This window comes from Schistocerca americana, chromosome 4, assembly GCF_021461395.2.
Source record: "Schistocerca americana isolate TAMUIC-IGC-003095 chromosome 4, iqSchAmer2.1, whole genome shotgun sequence".
NCBI lineage: Eukaryota > Metazoa > Arthropoda > Insecta > Orthoptera > Acrididae > Schistocerca > Schistocerca americana.
The window spans coordinates 258,933,935-258,952,332 of NC_060122.1; the positions used below are offsets into that span (position 1 = coordinate 258,933,935).

The 18,398-nt window shown below is 39.4% G+C and overlaps 1 protein-coding gene across 1 annotated transcript in view; it reads right to left on the minus strand.

Moving 5' to 3' along the window:
- LOC124612301 overlaps window positions 1-18,398 on the minus strand; it is a 114,507-nt gene that overhangs the window by 23,477 nt on the left and 72,632 nt on the right. Inside the window, exon 4 of the mRNA XM_047140414.1 lies at window positions 2,378-2,503. Within this exon, the coding sequence (XP_046996370.1) occupies window positions 2,378-2,503 (126 nt within the window). The remainder of the gene's footprint in view (window positions 1-2,377; window positions 2,504-18,398) is intronic.

The window sequence follows — 18,398 nt, forward strand, 5'->3', positions numbered from 1 at the left end:
AGAAAGACTGCAGGGCGGCCAGCCTGTGCGCGACGTTTTGTTTGGTCTCGGTGGTTAACGCGCTGTCTGAGAGTTCCCGCCCTGTAGGGTGTGACGTCATTCGCGAAACAGGACTTCTGATTGGCCAGCTGAAGTACCATGCAGGAAACCCTACTAGGCCTCACAAGAATTGTAGTACCGGACCTATCATGGGAAATACGCAGCTCCCTGCAGGACAGCCGGCTAGCAGCCGACAGAGCCAGCGAGGGAGCGGTCGCGTGAACCGGCAAGTAAGCTTGTAGCGAATCTTACTCCATGCGGGACGAGCGTTAGTGACGTCCGGTTGACAGCAGCAGAGCGGTCAAGCTTCTCAAGGCTCTCGCTGATGTATCTGCCAAAGCCTGCTCCATTCTGCATGCAGCAACTGGCCACCACTCCTTCCGGCTCGACTGCTTGCCAGCGCAAGAGTCCCAGTAGGCTGCCCTCTACAACCACAGCTCGAGGTGTCAATCCCAGCCGTCACCCCCAATTCTCCGCTCCCCGCACTGACTGTTTACGACGGGCCACACTCATGGCACTGGCTTCGAAGTGGAGGAGGTTTTGGCACACCTCCATCTCTCATATACACAATACTCCGCAAGCCACCTATTGGTGTGTGGCGGAGGGTACTTTCAGTACCACTTTATGTTTGACCTGTGCTTCAGACATTATTACTACTCAGGGCACATATTCGTTGAAAGCACTGATGATGGCTGTTAATCAGCTGAAATAGATTTGTAAAAGTGAATAAATAAAATATGATTTTGCGACTGGTTGCTGCTTATTTGGTAATTTTAACCTAAGAACATCACACACATCCATGCTCGAGGCAGGAGTAGAACCTGCGACCATAGCAGCAGCACTGTTCCGCACTGAAGCGCCTAGAACCGCTCGGCCACCACGGCCGGCAATCAAATACAGGGATGGTTCCTTTTAAAGGACCCGGCCAACTTCCTTCCCTAATCCGATACAGCAGTGACCTTCTGCTTGGTCCCCTTGCTCAAATAAACCAACCAACGAACCTAGTTTTACCACATGGCCCGTTACAGTGAGGTGACCAAAGTCATCGTGTAGCGATATACACATATACAGATGGTGGTAGCGTCGCGTACACAAGGTATAAAAGGGCCGTGCATAGGAGGAGCTGTTATTTGTACTTAAGTGATTCACTTGAATAGTATTCTGACTGAGTATGGCAGCGCGGTGGAAATTAACAGACATGGAACGCTGAATGGTAGTTGGAGATTGACGAGCGGTACATTTTGTTTCGAAAATCGTTAGGAAATTCATCATTCCGGGACCTATAGTGTCAAGAGTATGCCTAAAATACCTAATTGCAGACAGTACCTCTCACAACGGACAATGGACTGGCCGACGGCCATCACTTAAGGACCGAGAGCTGTGGCACTTGCGTAGAGTTGTCAGTGCCAACAGACAAGCAACACTGCGTGAAATAATCGCAGAAATCAATGTGGAACGTACGGCCAACGTATCTGTTAGCACAGTGCGGCGAAGTTTCGCATTAGCGGGCTGTTTCAGTGAACAACCGACACAACTACCTTTTGCTAGCGCCACGACATCGCCTGCAGCGCTTCTCCTGGATTCATGACCACATTGGTTGAACTCTAGAGACTGAAAAGATACCCAATTTCAGTTAGCAAGAGCTGATGGTAGGTTTCGAGTGCGACGCAGACTGTACGAAGCTATAGGCACAAGTTTTCAACAAGGCACTTCGCAGACTGTTGGTGGCATCTTAATGGTCTGAGCTGTATTTACGTGGAATGAACTGTATCCTCTGGCCCAACTGAATAGATCATTGACTGGAAAGAGTTACGTTCTGCTACTTCAAGACAATTTGCAGCCATTAGTGAACTTCATGTTTCCATACAAAGATGGAATTTTTATGGAAGACAATACGCCATGCCACCGGGCCACAACTGATTGCTATTGGTCTGAAGAGCATTCTTGACAGTTCGAGCGAATGATTTTGTTACCCATCGAACATTTATGGGAGATAGTTGAGAGTTTAGTTCGTGCCCAGAATCTTGCACTGGCACCACTTTTGCAGTAATGCACGTCTGTAGAGGCAGCATGGGAACTTCAACTATTTTTTGAGTCCATGGCACACCAAACTGCTGCACTACGCTAGGCAGTAAGAGATCCCACACGGTATAAGGTGACAACCCGTGATTTTGTCACCTCAGTGTATAAGGGAAGTCTGCCAATCGCGAGACTCCTGTTGTAAGAAAGAAGTGACTTGTACTGCCAGCAGTACATGGCATGAGAAATTAAGAACAACAAGAAAAACTGGGCTGATCGATTTTTAGAGGATAATTAAAGATAATTTAACGTTACCCACCTCTAGGGCAATAGCCCTCGTCACCTCGGTGTCGGGTACATACACAGTGTAGTTCGCTGAGGAGACAGCACTCGCCACTACTGAAGCTTCAGGTGTAGAACCCTCCACGTTCGTGTCACGTTGCACCTGTAGCAAAAGAATTATGTAAGCTTCTTATTTACATTAACAAATTCGTGAAAGGAAAGTAGTTGTTTAGGAAAGAATGAAGGAAGATCGCGGTTTAACGTCCCGTTGATGACAAACAGGATCAGGAGTTTCGAATGACAAAGGATGGTAAAGGATTTAGGAATCTTCGTAGTATTGTCCTTACACAACTAATAAAACAACGGAAGACCTAGTTCTGGATAGCTATACTAGGATTTCAACCATAGCCCCCGCAGATCTGAGAATAGCGTTTCACCTGTTCTCATCAGCAGTCTGCGAAAAGCACTACACGTGACCTAGATCGTACATGGCAACATGTGGAGAATGTGATACGCAATTTATTGGTCACAATGGATAGAATTTACAGGTACGTTACAACCAGCGTACACACATACAGCACAAAATAATGAAACAGCTGTTAGGGTACAGTACAGCTCTTCAACATCAAATATTTCGTTAAAAATATTGAAGAAATCTGAACGACCTTCCATTGTAAACAAAATGATAGCCCCTTAAAACATACTTGAGGAAACTGAAATCTACGCCAATATGAAATACAAACAATAAATAAGTAACTCTCTACTTATTTACACTATTATTAAGAACATTTCTCTCTGGAACCGTCCCCAAAGATAGCTTTCTAATCCAGCTCATGCATTTGTTTCATCCCTAATGACTCACTGGCCCAGCCGCCACACATTTATGTTTTCATAATTACTTGATGGCACCTGAAGATAATGTATTGAACTTTCTCAACTCAAAACCTTGCAACTTTCTCAACTCAAAACCTCTATATTTGTGTATAGAAACTGCAAGAATATTTCTGTTGACCAGAATTTTCTTTGCGAGATATCCCAGATAAGCTTCTAAAACGGTCGTGGAATAAATTAAGAAAATTATTAGCAAATAAAACGGATCTTTATTCTATAAATACGTTCAAGAGATGAAAACTTATATTCATTGCAGTTTCATCTGTTGAAGTTTCAAGCATGTAATAAGATTGCTTGTTATTTGTTGTGTGAGTGCGTGTTTTGCGGACATGACTCAAATATATCGGTGGAACTTTGCTTTGATAAGCACTTTTAGTCGTAGCTGGTTTTGGAAATGAACTACTGCGTTCTAAACTAGTCAGCAGTATAGATTACGCACGTCTGTGTCAGAATTTGAGTAAAGAATTGATCGCAACACTTAATTTAGTAATTCTGAGACACTCTTGTTGACACTGAGATGCTGCTGGCTGGGAAGTTCGTGGAGATGAGTATGTCTAGCTATCTCCTACTATGTAGGTGTACTCTCCAAGCAGTAGAGAACAAACCAAGTCGGTATACACATACTCCTTACACCTCATTGATAGTGGCAGTCGCTGGACATCTATATATCTGTGTCTGTGTTGTAACAAATTCAGATACAATTATGTTACAAAATTTATAATGCATTTCACATCTGCTGAAATTCATACAGTTAATGCTACAGAATTCTACAATAAAGAATGTCAAGAATTGATTAACAATATACTGTTAATCACTATTCAATGTATACTGAAATAAAAGCATCTGTTGTTGAAAGATAATAGAACATTAAAAGAAAAAATGTGGAGCAAATTTTCTGTACAAGGCAATTCTAAATTGTTAAACATTATATTAAAGTTAGGTGATTAATAGAGTAACACAATGCATCCAACGCGCAAATTATGTAAACAAAATAAATGAAAAGCACATTTCAAAAATATTACTCTGAAACTAGGCATGTCATTAACAAATGTAATACTGGTGATAAAGTGAGAATAAGCAAATGGAAAGTAATATTTCAAAAGAACACATTGCTAATTGATCTACAGAATTATTTGAAACTGAAGATCTTATATATTCAGGTCCAATCACATACAAATTCAAAGATATTAAAGGAAAATTTTGTTATTATGAGCTACAGAGAACAAGACATGTTCATGGGATTAGGCGACCTAAAAAAGCACTCAGCATTGTCATATGTGGTAAAATGTTCAATATTCTGAGAAAATTAGGTGTAAGATATAGAGACACAGGTAACATACCGAATGTACAAGAGCCATGCGGGAATGATAAGAGTGGAGGACCAAGGACAAAGTGCTCTGATTATAAAGGGTGGAAGACAGAAGTGCAGTCTTTTGCCCATACTTTTCAATCTATACATTGAAGAAGAAATGACAGAAAAGAAAGAAAAGTTCAGGAGTGGAATTAAAATCCAAGGTGAAAGGATATAAATGATAGGATTCGCTAATGACAATGCTTTCCTGAGTGAAATTGGAGAGGAATTACATGATCTGCTGAATGAAGTGAACAGTCTAATGAGTATGGAATATGGACTGAGAGTAAACTGAAAAAAGACGAAAATAATGAAAAATAACAGACCTTCGGAGTCTGCTGCCGATTTTCATACGACATTTTCTGTCGCATCGTACCTTCCGCGTGCAAGTTGCGGCGTCCCACAGTTCCCCCCGACTTCAGGAGAATGGGGTACCACAGGGATCTTAAGTGTCTGCCTGTTTTTAATTGCAATTAATGGGCTCGCTGTGGCGATGGAAACGTCGGTCTCAGCTTCTTTGTATCCTGACGACTTCTGCCTCTACTATAACTCCAGTTTTTGGCTGCCAAGACCTGCATTATGCATTTCTGCCAGCGACGCACTGTTCACCCTGATCCATGGCTTTATCTTGATAGCCAACCGTTTGATGTGGTGGAGACACATCGGTTTTTGGGTGTGGTTTTTGATGCCCATTTGACTTGGCTCCCTCATATTTGGCAGCTTAAGCAGATGTGTTGGCGGCATCTTAATTACTTTGCTTGAGCCACACCAGCTGGGGAGCCGACCGATCTACCCTCCTACGGCTCTACTAGGCGTTAATTCAGTCCCGTCTGGATTATGGGAGCCTGGCATCTGCTTCTGTGTTGCGGGTGCTGGGCCCCATCCTTCACAGCGGGATCCGACTTGCCACTGGAGCTGCTTTCCGGACCAACTCTGTGAACAGCATTCTTGTGGAGGCAGGCGTCCCTCCATTGCGGTTACGGCGCCAACGTTTGCTGGCCGCTTATGCTACACACGTTTGTAGCTTGCCTGAGAATCTCAATTATCATCTCCTGCTCCCTCAGTCTGTCCTCCATCTCCCAGAACGTCACCCCTGGTCGGGTTGTACGATCGCAGCTCGCGTCAGAGAGCTTCTCTCGATGCTTGGGGTTTTCCCTCCTCTACCTCTTATCTGGGCCCCTCTGCAAAGACCCCCATGGTGTGTGCCCACCCATGCCTTCGGCTCGAATTGACACAGGGCCCAAAGTACTTGGTCCCTCCTGAAGCCTTCCACTGCCGCTTTCTTTCCATCCTTGCCACGTATCAGGGTTCTGGCGCTGTCTACACTGACAGTTCAATGATTGCTGGTCGTGTCGGTTATGCTCTCAATCTACGGCATCAATATGAACAACACTCATTGCCGGCTGGCTGCAGCGTTTTCACTGTTGAGCTGGTCGCCATCTCTTGTGCCCTAGAGTATATCCGCTCCTGCTCAGGTGAGTCCTTCGTTATCTGTAGCGACTCCCTGAGCAGTCTATGAGCTATCGACCAGTGTTTCCCTCACTCGCGTCTGGTGATGACTATCCAGGAGTTCGTCCATACTCTTTCCCGTTGCGGCCACTCTGTGGTCTTTGTGTGGACCCCTGGTCATGGTGGCATCCCGGGCAATGAAAATGTTGACATGCTGGCCAAACAGGCTGTCAGTGTACCAGCTTTATCGATTGGGCTTTCGGAGTCTCAGGACAGTTTTGTGGCAGAATGTACTTCACACCTGGGGTGAAGAATGGCGCACCCTGCCTTCACCAAACAAACTTCAGGCTGTCAAGGAGGCTACCGGTGCGTGGCGCTCCTCCTTGCGGGTCCCTCGCAAGGAGTCTGTTGTCCTCTGCCGGCTGCACATTGGGCACACAGGGATGACAAACAGCCACTTATTGCGCCGTGAGGACCCACCTCTATGTCGCTGCGCATCGGCTTTGACGGTGGTCCACAATTTGTTGGCCTGTCCCCTTTTAGCTGTGCTCAGGCAGACGTTTGCGCTGCCTGAGACGCTCCCTGCCAATTTAACAGATGACACTTTCATGACAGGCTTAGTTTTGCATTTTATTTGGGCAGGGGGCTTTTATCTCTTAATCTGAGTGTTTGTCTCTTTTTTGTTTTGTTTTGGCCTACGATTTTAGACTGGGTTATCTTTTTAGTGTGTTTCTAGGTGGCTGGCTTTTCCTTTTTTGTCTCTATGGTCGGCCAACCACTGTCACATTCTGTGTGATTTTAATTCTTTTTTTTCTGGTCTTTGTCTGAGTCTTTCTTGTCCTGTGTCATCTGTTGTCACTTCCATTGTTCGTTTTTATTCTGTGTGGGTGTTTGAAATATTGGGAAAAGGGACCGATGACCATAGCAGTCAGGTTCCTTCAATCCCACAGACCAACCAACCTACCTTTCATTTTGTGATATATAGGGCTCTTCACATAATGACGACTTTTTAAATTTTAAATTTAAACAGTTTATTGATTCTATCTATGAATATATTTCGCCAATGTCTTCAACTTCTTGTTTCAGTGCTTCAATAAATTTCTGATGTGCGTTTGGTCATTTATAGACAACAGGATCTTTATAAGAACCATTAGTATATCCAAAATAATAACAAAATCCGTATGGCTTATTTTTTGATATTTAATTGTATATGACTTCTCTGGATTAAGTTGATAAGGATTTAAATTCAAGAACAACCTTTCAGAATCAGTGCAGGTCACAAATGGAGCATCTACAGAATGTTGAAAGTTTTCAAAACTTATATATTCACCTTCATCTGGTAAAATTACTTGAACTGAATCATTCTTGGAACAATCTTTTTGTTGAGTATTCAAATCATTTTATGAAGTATAATGTTGTAAGCATATTTAACATGCATAAATTTTCTATTCATGTTGGGATTTATGGCTAACAACCAATATAACTAAATCCTTAATCCAACAATAATGTGAGTTATTTTTTGTTCTAATACATAATAAATTAACATTCTAATATTACTTATATGAAGAGGGTAAACTACATATTTTTCATCATATGCATATTTAGATTATAATCTAAATATTATTTATTTAGATTTCAAGCTTTGTTAAATTTTATCAATATCAACAACCTTAATAGGGAACTCAATTCATTTTGTATTTTATCAATTTCAACACCAACATTATACTTTATGTTACTCATTGTGGGTCTTTAGTTACACCATACAATACTGACTTTATAGCACAAGTAAAACATTTTTGTTCATCGTTCTTAACATTAACACAGGTTTTTATATTTCTAATCTGATTGGAGAGATCTATGTATGATGACCCTCTAAGTGGTATTTTTATTTAATTCTGGTTGTAAACCCGTAACTGTGTTGAGAGCAGATTCAGATCCTCTCATTTATGGTTCTTTAATATTACTCTTTATTTAATGCTTAGCATTGCTATAGAATTTTTCGTTTAATATTGTGTACGTATATGTCGAAAATCTAAATTCTTTTTTCATTTTTACTACTCATTTTTCAGCTGTGATGAGTTTTGAGTGTATCTTTTAATATGTCATATAATTTCGATTTTGAGGCAATTATAAAGTTGTTAGGGTCTTAGATTTTGTGTGTATTTTCTATATTCCAAGTCTGTAGTCTACTTACAATCTGTTAAATATTATTTATTATTCTTTTTTTTCTACTTGTTATATACATCAGCTTTAAATGAAAATATATGTTTTAGTGACACAGGTGAATTTTGAACTTATAGAATCAACTATGATTTGTGAAGTAGACTTGAGCTCTTAGCTAAATCCTTTAGTTTAACTTTAGTCACTTGTGGCTATATTTATAAATGGAAAAAGTATTGAGGTTAGTTTTCCTTATCTGTTGTCTATAATTCAATGTCAAATTTATATATTACTATTATTGCAATAGTATAGAATGTACTTGTTATTCAATTAATATAGCTTACTGTTTATACAGGCTTAAAAATAACAATTAATATGTATAATTATTACTCAACTAACATAGGGCATTTATTATCGAAGTTAGACTAGATAATCTACATATATTATTCAGCATGGAACTGCTAATTCATATAGAAAATTTTTATTAAGGAGAAATTGTTTTTTAGCATATCACAAATATTTGCTTCTGCACATTCTTCACATGTTGTCCACTGTTTACCTGTAGTTTGCCTTTGATGCCAAAAGCAATTAATGTTTTCCTCTCATTGCAATTAGGGTGTTTTTAGTTCACAAAACTTTACATAATTTATTATGAGTAAAAGCTTTTTTGACAGATACTGCACATACATTTTTACCACATTCACAAGGTACTTTTTCAATTAATTTATATTTGATAGCTATATAATGCTTAGATTGATATTCTTCATCGTATTCTTTGTAGCACTGTTTACATATGTGCAAATGTTTTTCTCTTGTGTGTGGATGTAGACGATATCTTCAATGCTTCTTTCGATATTACATCACTTACATATTATTCACTTGTCCGTTTATCATACACAAATCTGTAATCTCATGTAAGAAATTCAAATTTAATGTTTCATTATTATTATTATCATAATATAAATCAACAATATTTTCATCTAAATCACAAGTACATTCCAAAGCATCACAACCATCATTATCATTAGGAATAACGTTTTCAGATTGTAGAAGGATTGTTGATTGAAATTTGAATTATAGATTGTATGTATGATGAATACCATGTTATTATATTCGTTATGAAATACTTTCACATGATCATCCAAGTTGTACGGTATATTGAATCTTTCTAATGTATTCAAGATACTGAATAGTTTCATTTATAAAACAGTGAATAAATCCTGTATCATGACTTTCATGTGAATTGGATACTTTAACCAAACCATTGTACTTAATTTTCATACCATTTTCCTGGTTTTATATTTCCAAAAAGTTTTTTTCCCTAATTGAACAGCAGAAGTTTGCTAATTATTTATGGTATTTGGGGCAAATAAATTTGAATCTGAACAATTAATATGGAAACACTTAAGAATAATTTGACCAGATCTTACTAACACCTTTGTAAATTCATTGTACTCATAAAATGTGTTATGTTTGAAGAAATATAGTATTCCAGTCATATATCTAAATGCTGAATCCATTGCTGGTGGTATGCCTCTAAATTGTTTACTTATAATGCCATAATCTCTACACTTCAAACTACATTCATCTAACTCCATATAGAATATGTTATTGTAAGAGATGTATGAGCTACCCCACTAAGTATTTATTTTAATATAAACAATAGACTTCTGCCTTAAACCAATACCACTGTTATCTTTTGGATAAACTGATTATAATTTATAACTTGGTACATGCAACATATACACTTTCTAATTAACAAGTAACACAACTTCATGAGATCATCATTGGTAAGCAGTGAAGTAATACCTTCAAAATCTTGTGACAGGAATGTTAAGCAATCTCTGATCAATTGTGGTGATGCTGCGCCATTGCTTTTAGTTAAATCTTTCATCCACACCCACTTCTCATGAAATATGTACAGACAGTCGTTTGAAATTTATAAAAACTAATGAAGATCTAATAAGTTACCTAAATTTGGTTTCTCTTATGATAATAGTGGTGTAGATGGTCTAACAGATGGTACATCTTCAGTTTGAGGTGATTCACATAGGCTTTGAATACCAAGAACATCATATTGTTGTAATTCAACAACTGATCCATTATAAGAAGGACACATGATATATCTGTAGACATTTGAATGGCCTAATCCTAATGTGTGACCAATTTTGTGAACTAATACTGCAAACAAATTTATTTTCGATTCTGAGGTGTTAGTACTTGTATCAAGGTATGTACCATTCTTCATTTTGATCAATGTGAATGTCATTTGGATCATTATTTAAATTTAGAAATCCAGAATGAGCTAGTGTTTGACATTTTCCATCTGCACTTCTAGGGCTCTTATGACAACCAGCTACCTCATTTCTGTGTAATCATCTTTTATGTGAAATTTTCAGATATTAGATCGGTATGTTCTTGCCAAATATAAATGCTTTTTCAGCAATATGTAGTATATTTTTAGTCGCAAGGTGATAGCGCCATTTGATTGTTCTATTATTCCACCAAATCTTAGGATTTAGTACAAGCTTCATCTATTAACTATTTCCCTAGTTTCTTCATTTAATTTGCCACCAAATTTAAATTATATTTTTCTGTAAATTGTATTAAAGGATCTTTGAATGTATCAGCTCTCACTTGAGCTATCTGACCACCTTCAACATCTCAGTGTTACCATCACTGGATGTCCTTAGCAAGAACAGAATTGTAATAAGTTTTGTTATTCATGTAAATTCTCCAATACAACTATCCAAATTAATTGCTTTTCAGTATACGTCAGAAATTCCACCTATTTTTGAATCTGGTTTTGTATATAGAAATAGTTCCCGTATTTTAACACTTCTCTACGTATCTTTAATTTTAATACTATGCACAGTAGTTAAATATTCTGATAGTTTTGCTATTAAATAAATATATGGTACAGCTTCTCCTTTATAATTCCTACTGAACACTGAAAAAAATTTATTATTCTATTCTTAACAACAGCAGTTGTTATAGATAAAATTGTGTCACTGCAAGCAATCTTCATTAACTTATTTAGTATATCAATAAAACATTTTTTTTATTTTTGCGATTGTTTTGTGGGTTAATTCTATCAGCTGTACATTCATAGCATCGATTAGCAACACTACACCACTCAGCATAATTCTGAGAGAATTCAAGTTGGTTGTATCCAGGTTGATAAATCAATGACATCTACTTTTTTGAATTGCTCTATTAGTTTGTGTTATCCATATTAGTTTTTAGTACATTGACCATGTCATTCTGTTTGTTACAGGTTTTCTTCAAACAATATCTATTCACACAGTCATTGTTCATACATTTCTTACAAATTGATCTTGGTTTACCTGACTGATTCCCACATTCTGTTATATGTTTTACCCTCACAACTTTAGTGCTCTTCTTTAATATGTGCCCCATTTCATCCAGACTACTCAACATGACATTCTTACACCTCTTTTATTAGAATAATATCTGTTTCATCAGTCTTGAGTTATTCACATCTTACAAGTAGCTCTTGATTTGTCTAATTTCATTACAATTGTATTATATCCTTTAAGACACTATATTTTGTTTTCTGTCATAATGTCCTTTTTTTATTCGAGTACAATTTGTCATTCATCTGTCTTTGCTATCAATTTATTACATGTAATTATTTTATAATCTCCAAATTAGTTTTTTTAAATATAAGGGTGTCTCGTTTGATCAACCAATTTTTGCACTAAGAAATAACCCAACTCCTAAATTCGATGAAATGTGTTTAAAAATTAATCATTTTATATCTAAAAACGGTTAGGAAGTGTCCTAGAACATGCACTGTTATACTATTTCTCTACAGTTTTTTGCTTTTTTTCTCAGAATTTAGAATATCTTACAACACTTTACAATATCGAATGCTTTTTCTTTGTCATTGTATCCAATGGACATGTCTTGACATTTCTTCAGTTTTCCTTCCATTATGAAGTGCAATCTCAAAACGGACACTTTGGTGATTGTACGTTTCCTAAAGCCATGTTGATTGTTGGCTAACACATCCTCAATTTGCTACTTCATTTTTCACTATATTGTCCTTGTCAGAAGTCTGGATGCATGAGTTGTTAAGCTGATTGTGTAATAGTTCTGACACTTATCTGCCCTTGTTATTTTAGGGATTGTGTGGATGATATTTTTCTGAATGTCTTATTGTACATCCTAAGTCTCATACATTCTATCCACCAAACTGAATAGTCGTTTAGTTCCCAGTTCATAAAATGATTTTAGGAATTTTGATGGAATGTTATAAATTATATTGCCTTTGCCTTCATTGATCTCAAGTCTTCCAGATGACCCTAATACTGGATCCTCTACATATTCTACATCGACTACAGTTTCTTCTTCTACCTTGTCATTGGGCAAGTCCGCACCCAAATTGACACCATCATAGTACTCTTCCCATCCACTCCCTCCCCCCCTGTTTTTGTCAGTGGAATTCCCATAGCTTTCTTTAATGTTACCATAATTACGTTTAATTTCTTTGGCGGATGTATTGACTTGCCTATGTTCTGTGTCAGTACTCCCAACGATTATTACATTTTCGATTTCCTCGCGTCTGTCCTGCAGTCGTTTCCCTTTGGCTGCTCTGCACTTCCTATTTATTAAATTCAAAAATGGTTCAAATGGCTCTGAGCACTATGGGACTTAACTTCTGAGGTCATCAGTCGCCTAGAACTTAGAACTAATTTAACCTAACTAACCTAAGGATATCACACACATCCATGCCCGAGGCAGGATTCGAACCTGCGACTGTAGCGGTCGCTCGGTTCCAGACTGCAGTGCCTAGAGCCGCACGGCCACTCCGACCGGCATATTAAATTCCTATGGGGTTTATATTGCCGTATTCCTGGCACATATTTGTACTTCCTTCTGTCGTCGACCAGTTGAAGTATTTCATCTGTTAGCCAAGGTTTCTTCGCAATTACTTTTCTTGTACGTATGGTTTACATTCCAACATCCTTGATTGCTCTTTTTAGAAATGTCCAACCGTCTTCAACCGAAATGCCTGCTCTGCTATTCCTTATTAGTGTCCATAGCGAACTTTCAACGGGTCTCATGATCCCTCATCACTTCAATATTCCACCTCCTTCTTTAATGATTCTGCCAGGCGATTCAATGTACTCTTCGTCATTACTAAAATGTGATCTCAGCCAATATCTCCTCCTCAGCACTCCTAAGAACCCAATATTTCATTTAGGAATCTGTGTTTAGCTGTGATGTATTCCAACTGGAATCTTCCTGTATCGAAAGGGTTTTTCCAAATACACGTCCTTGTCTTGTGATTCTTGAACCGAGTAATTGCTTTTACCATCTCAAATTTATCACCGAATTCAGTCTTTCTCCTCTCTTTTTCCTACTGCCAAGCTGTTGTATCGTTCTAACCGTTTCTTGTATGCCTCCCACAACAACTGTGTTCCAGTCCCTCATGATTATTAGATTTTAATCTCCCTTAACATGCTGAATGACCCATCTATATCGTCACATACTTTCTATATCTCTTAACCTGTTGTTTGCGACTTTGGCATACTACCATTGCCGGTGTTATTTTCCTGTCGAATCTGATGAGAATGACCCTCTCACTGAATCGTTCACATAGCTCATCACTGGTTCCTATTCATAATAAAACCTACACCCTTTATACCAATCCTGCTGCGCTTGATAATACTCTATATTTGTCTGACTGGGCACCCTTATCTTCCGTTTAACTTCACTGACCCCCTGCCCCTACTACAGGTAGACTCAGCTGTTTCATTTCGCATTTTAGAGTTTGTTGCCACTCTACCACGTTCAAATTTCTGACATTTCTCGTACTGAGTGGCAGAACGTTATTCTTTCATTGGTTATTCAGTCTTTTTCTCATGGTCACCTCCCCCTTGGCAGTCCCTTCTCAGACATCCGAATGTGGGGCTGGTCCAAAATCTTTTTACAGTGGAGAGATCATCACTACTCTCTTTCTGTTACAGGCTCACAATTCTTCTGAGTCATCAGTCCTCTGATTGGTTTGATGCGGCTTGCTACCAACTCCTCTCTAGTGCCAACCTTTTCATGTCAGAGTAGCACTGGCAAAGTACATCCTCAGTTATTTGTTGGATGTATTCCAATCTCAGTCTTCTTCTAGTTTCCACCCTCTACAGCTCCCTCTACTACCGTGGAAGTTATTCCCAGATATCTTACTTCTTCTTGTCAGTGTTTTCCATGTATCCCTTTCCTCATTCGATTCTTCAGAGAACCTCCTCATTCCTTTCCTTATCAGCCCACTTGATTTTCGACATTCCTCTGTAGCACCACATCTCAGATGCTTATATTCTCTTCTGTTCAGGTTTCCTACGGTCCATGTTTCACAACATATAATGCTGTGCTCCAGATGTACATTCTTAGAAATTTCTTCCTCAAATTAAGACCTGTGCTAGATACCAGAAGACTTCTCTTGGTCAAGAATTTAGAATGCCATTTTTGATAGCCTTCTTTCGCTATATGTCATGGATTATTTTGCTGCCTAGGTAGCAGAATTTCTCAACTTTACCTATCTCGTGATCACAAATGTTAAATTTCTCGCTGTTCTCATTTCTTCTGCTTCTCATTACTTTCATCTTTCTTCAATTTATTTTCAGTCCACATCCGTACTCTTTAGACTGCCTATCCCATTCAACACATTCGCTAATTATTCTTCACTTTCATTGAGAATATCAATGTCATCAGCGAAGCTTATCATTAATATCGTTACACCTTGAATTTTAATTTCACTCTTGATCCTTCCTTGTATTTCTGCTGTAGCTTCTTTGGCTCATAGGTTCATGAGTAGGAGCGAAAACCTATATCCCCGCCTTGCACCGATTTTAATCCGAGCACTTTGGTCCTCTTCTTCCACTCCTACTGTTTCCGCATGGTTCTTATACACACTGTATATTACCTAGATTACCTGATAGCTTATCCCTCTTTTTCGCAGGATTTCGAACATCTTGCACCACTTTACATTGTCGACCGCTCTTTCCAAATCGACAGATCCTATGAAAGTATCTTGATTTTTCTTTAGTCTTGCTTCTCGTTATCAACCGCAACGTGAGAACTGTGTGTCTGGTGGCTGCACCTCTCGCCTTAGCTTCCCGTCATTTCCTATTTGTTTCATTCCTAAGTGGAAAGTTTTCGATTACGTTGAGCCACAGTCATGTAATACTTTTTTAAAAGAGTAAACCACTACATGACTGTGTATTATTATATTTATTTTTTGTGCAATCCACATTTCGGATTTTATGCCATTACTATGTACACTGCGAAAGCGTTGTACTCGATAATGGTATAAAAGCCGAAATCCGGATATTTCCAAAGGCAACTATATTCTTTCTTTCCTTCATCAAATGAAGAAATTTCTTCTGCTACCATGGTTTCTTCGCAGTTATCTATCTTGTAACCACGTTTTTCCTTCCAACTTCTGTGACTGCCGTTTTTAGACCCTTCCAATGCTCTTCAACTTAAATGCCTACCGAGCTATTCGTGGTCTCACTATCTACAGCCCCATGAACTTCAAACGTATCTCTTCATTTGTTAGTACTTCTGTACCACACTTCTTAACGGACTTAGTCTTCCTGACATGTCTCTTAAACTTCAGCCTACTCTTCACCATTACAAAATCTTGATTGGATTCTATAGCTGCCCTTGGTACGCCTTACAATCCAATATCTGATTCTGGATCTCAGCCTTACCAAGGTGGAATCTAACTGAAATCTTCTCAAGTCTCCAGGCATTTTCCAGGCATACCACCTCCTATGGTGATTCTTGAAGTGATTATTCGCTATTACTACCTGAAATTTATTGCAAAACTTAATTAGTCTTTCTCTTCTTTCATTATTACTGCCAGTTCCATATTCTCCCGTAACCCTTTCATCTTTCGCTACCTTCTAGTCTCTGATGGGTATCATATTTTCATCTCTCTACAAGTACGTACTGAATTACTCGTTCAATATCCTCATATATTTTCTCTATCTCTTTATCTTCCACTTGCGTCGTTGGTATGTATGCCTGAGATACTGTTGTCGGTGTTGGTTTGATGTCGATTCTGATGAGACTAACCCTATCACGGGTCTGTTGACAATAACTCACTCTCTGCCCTACCTTCCTATTCATAGCCGAATCCCACGATACACAGCGTATAACTCCGCTCTCCCTTGTTTTATCACTTCCACGAAATATCTCGCTTTAATTTCCATATATCACTCCTTGCTATCACGAACATCCTGCACCTGCTCATAAAGTCCTGTTTCGCTTAGGCACCTAAAACACATTTGCGTCTCCTATGTCTTCCTTAAGCTTAAGGAATGGTTGGTGGATCACGTCGACCATAAACAGTCTATCCCAGGCATGTTCGATAGGGTTCATGTCTGGAGAATACACTGGAAACTCTAGTCGAGCGTTGTCGTTATCCTGAAGGAAGTCATCCACAAGATGTGCACGATGGGTGCGCGAATTTTCGTCCATGAAGACGAATGCCTGTACAATATGTTGCCGATATTGTTGCACTATCGGTCGGAGGATGGCATTCACGTATCGTACAGCCGTTACGCCGCCTTCCGTGACCACCAGCGTCGTACGTCGGGTCCATATAATGTCACGCCAAAACAGCAGGGAACCTCCACCTTGCTTCACTCGCTGGACAATGTGTCTCAGGCGTTCAGCCTGACTGGGTTGCCCCCAAACACGTCTCCGGCGATTGTGTGGTTGAAAGGATATGTGACACTCATCGGTGAAGAGAATGTGATGCCAGTCCTGAGTGGCCAATTCGGCATGTTGTTGGGCCCATCTGTACCGCGCTGCATGGTGTCGTGGTTGCAAAGATTGATCTCGCCAGGGACGTCGGGAGTGAAGTTTGCAGCCTCAGACTAAGAGTTGCAATATTAAAAGCTTTGTCTGGTTTCGCTGTCTAAGGACTGGGATACGTAGTTGGCGCATTATGGGCCAAATACTGCTGAGGCTACAGTATACGGTAAGAATACACACATGTATCGAATGGTCAAAGGTTTCTATCACTCGGCAATTGCGAATTATGAAATTAACAAATATTTTATAAATGAAAGATTGCAATTGAATAAAATCTGCAGGTACTACCTTAACGACTTTAAATGATGAGCACTATAGTAGAAGTACTTTTGAGAATGCGGTATATTTCTGCAAAACACTTACTGGTGTCGATGGTCCAGCAATTAAATAAAATATAAGATGAATAACAGGGAAACAATACATAACTACTGCACGTAATTTGTTATGAACAACAACATAGCTCGCTAGATATTCACTTCTAAACGCACACTACGTTTTCACTGTAGACACCTAGGAAATCTCAGAAGTTCACAAGTCCGCACTCCGAAGTATTTCTATCTCTCGCGATCATGCGCTAACCGCTCCACATTCCAAGTCCCTCTTGCGACCGTCCATCTGTCGCTCGTACCGTACCGGCAATTCCCGTGCCCAGTGCCGTCCTGTCCAGAACTGCCCCCTGTGTCCTCTCTCGAAAGGATGCTCCTCTCCCACTTCTATACAGTCTCACCATTAACGAGCGCTGTGATTGGCTAGAATCATGACGCACGGCCGCACATGTGCGTCGATTCGTTGACTATACACTCGACCTCCCCTTCCCCCCCCCCCCCCCCCCTGGGTACCCTGGTCACAAGGTCGCCATGGCGCCTGTGGCTGTGGTGCTGAGATAGTTGGCTTTTCAAGCCGACTATCTGGGCAAGCAGCCACACCAGCAAAAGGTTGACGACAGAAAGAAATCCCGTGTAATCGGTCACAGCCATTTGCGCCATGCAGTGACAGATGTTGCCGTTACGTATATAAATGCAGAAACTAGTAACATTTATTTATCCAGCACAATGTCTCGGTTAAATGAGTATTTAAGCACGGGACAACATGGTTCAATATAGTACGACGGAGGAACTTTATATCCAGGACCAGTGGACGATATTGAAATGGCGGAACGGCGAAACGTTTTTAATGTTAATAGGAGTAATAGTATAAGGACAATGTTTTGCAAAGATGCTTCAGATGAAATTAGGTATGGAGAAAATCCAGCATACGATGATTTAGACGAAGAAGTTGTTGAATTTGAATTGGAGCCAAGGCCAACAGAAGACGTAAATACTGGATTGCGGCAGCGTCGTCCATATCAGTACGGTGAAGAAGG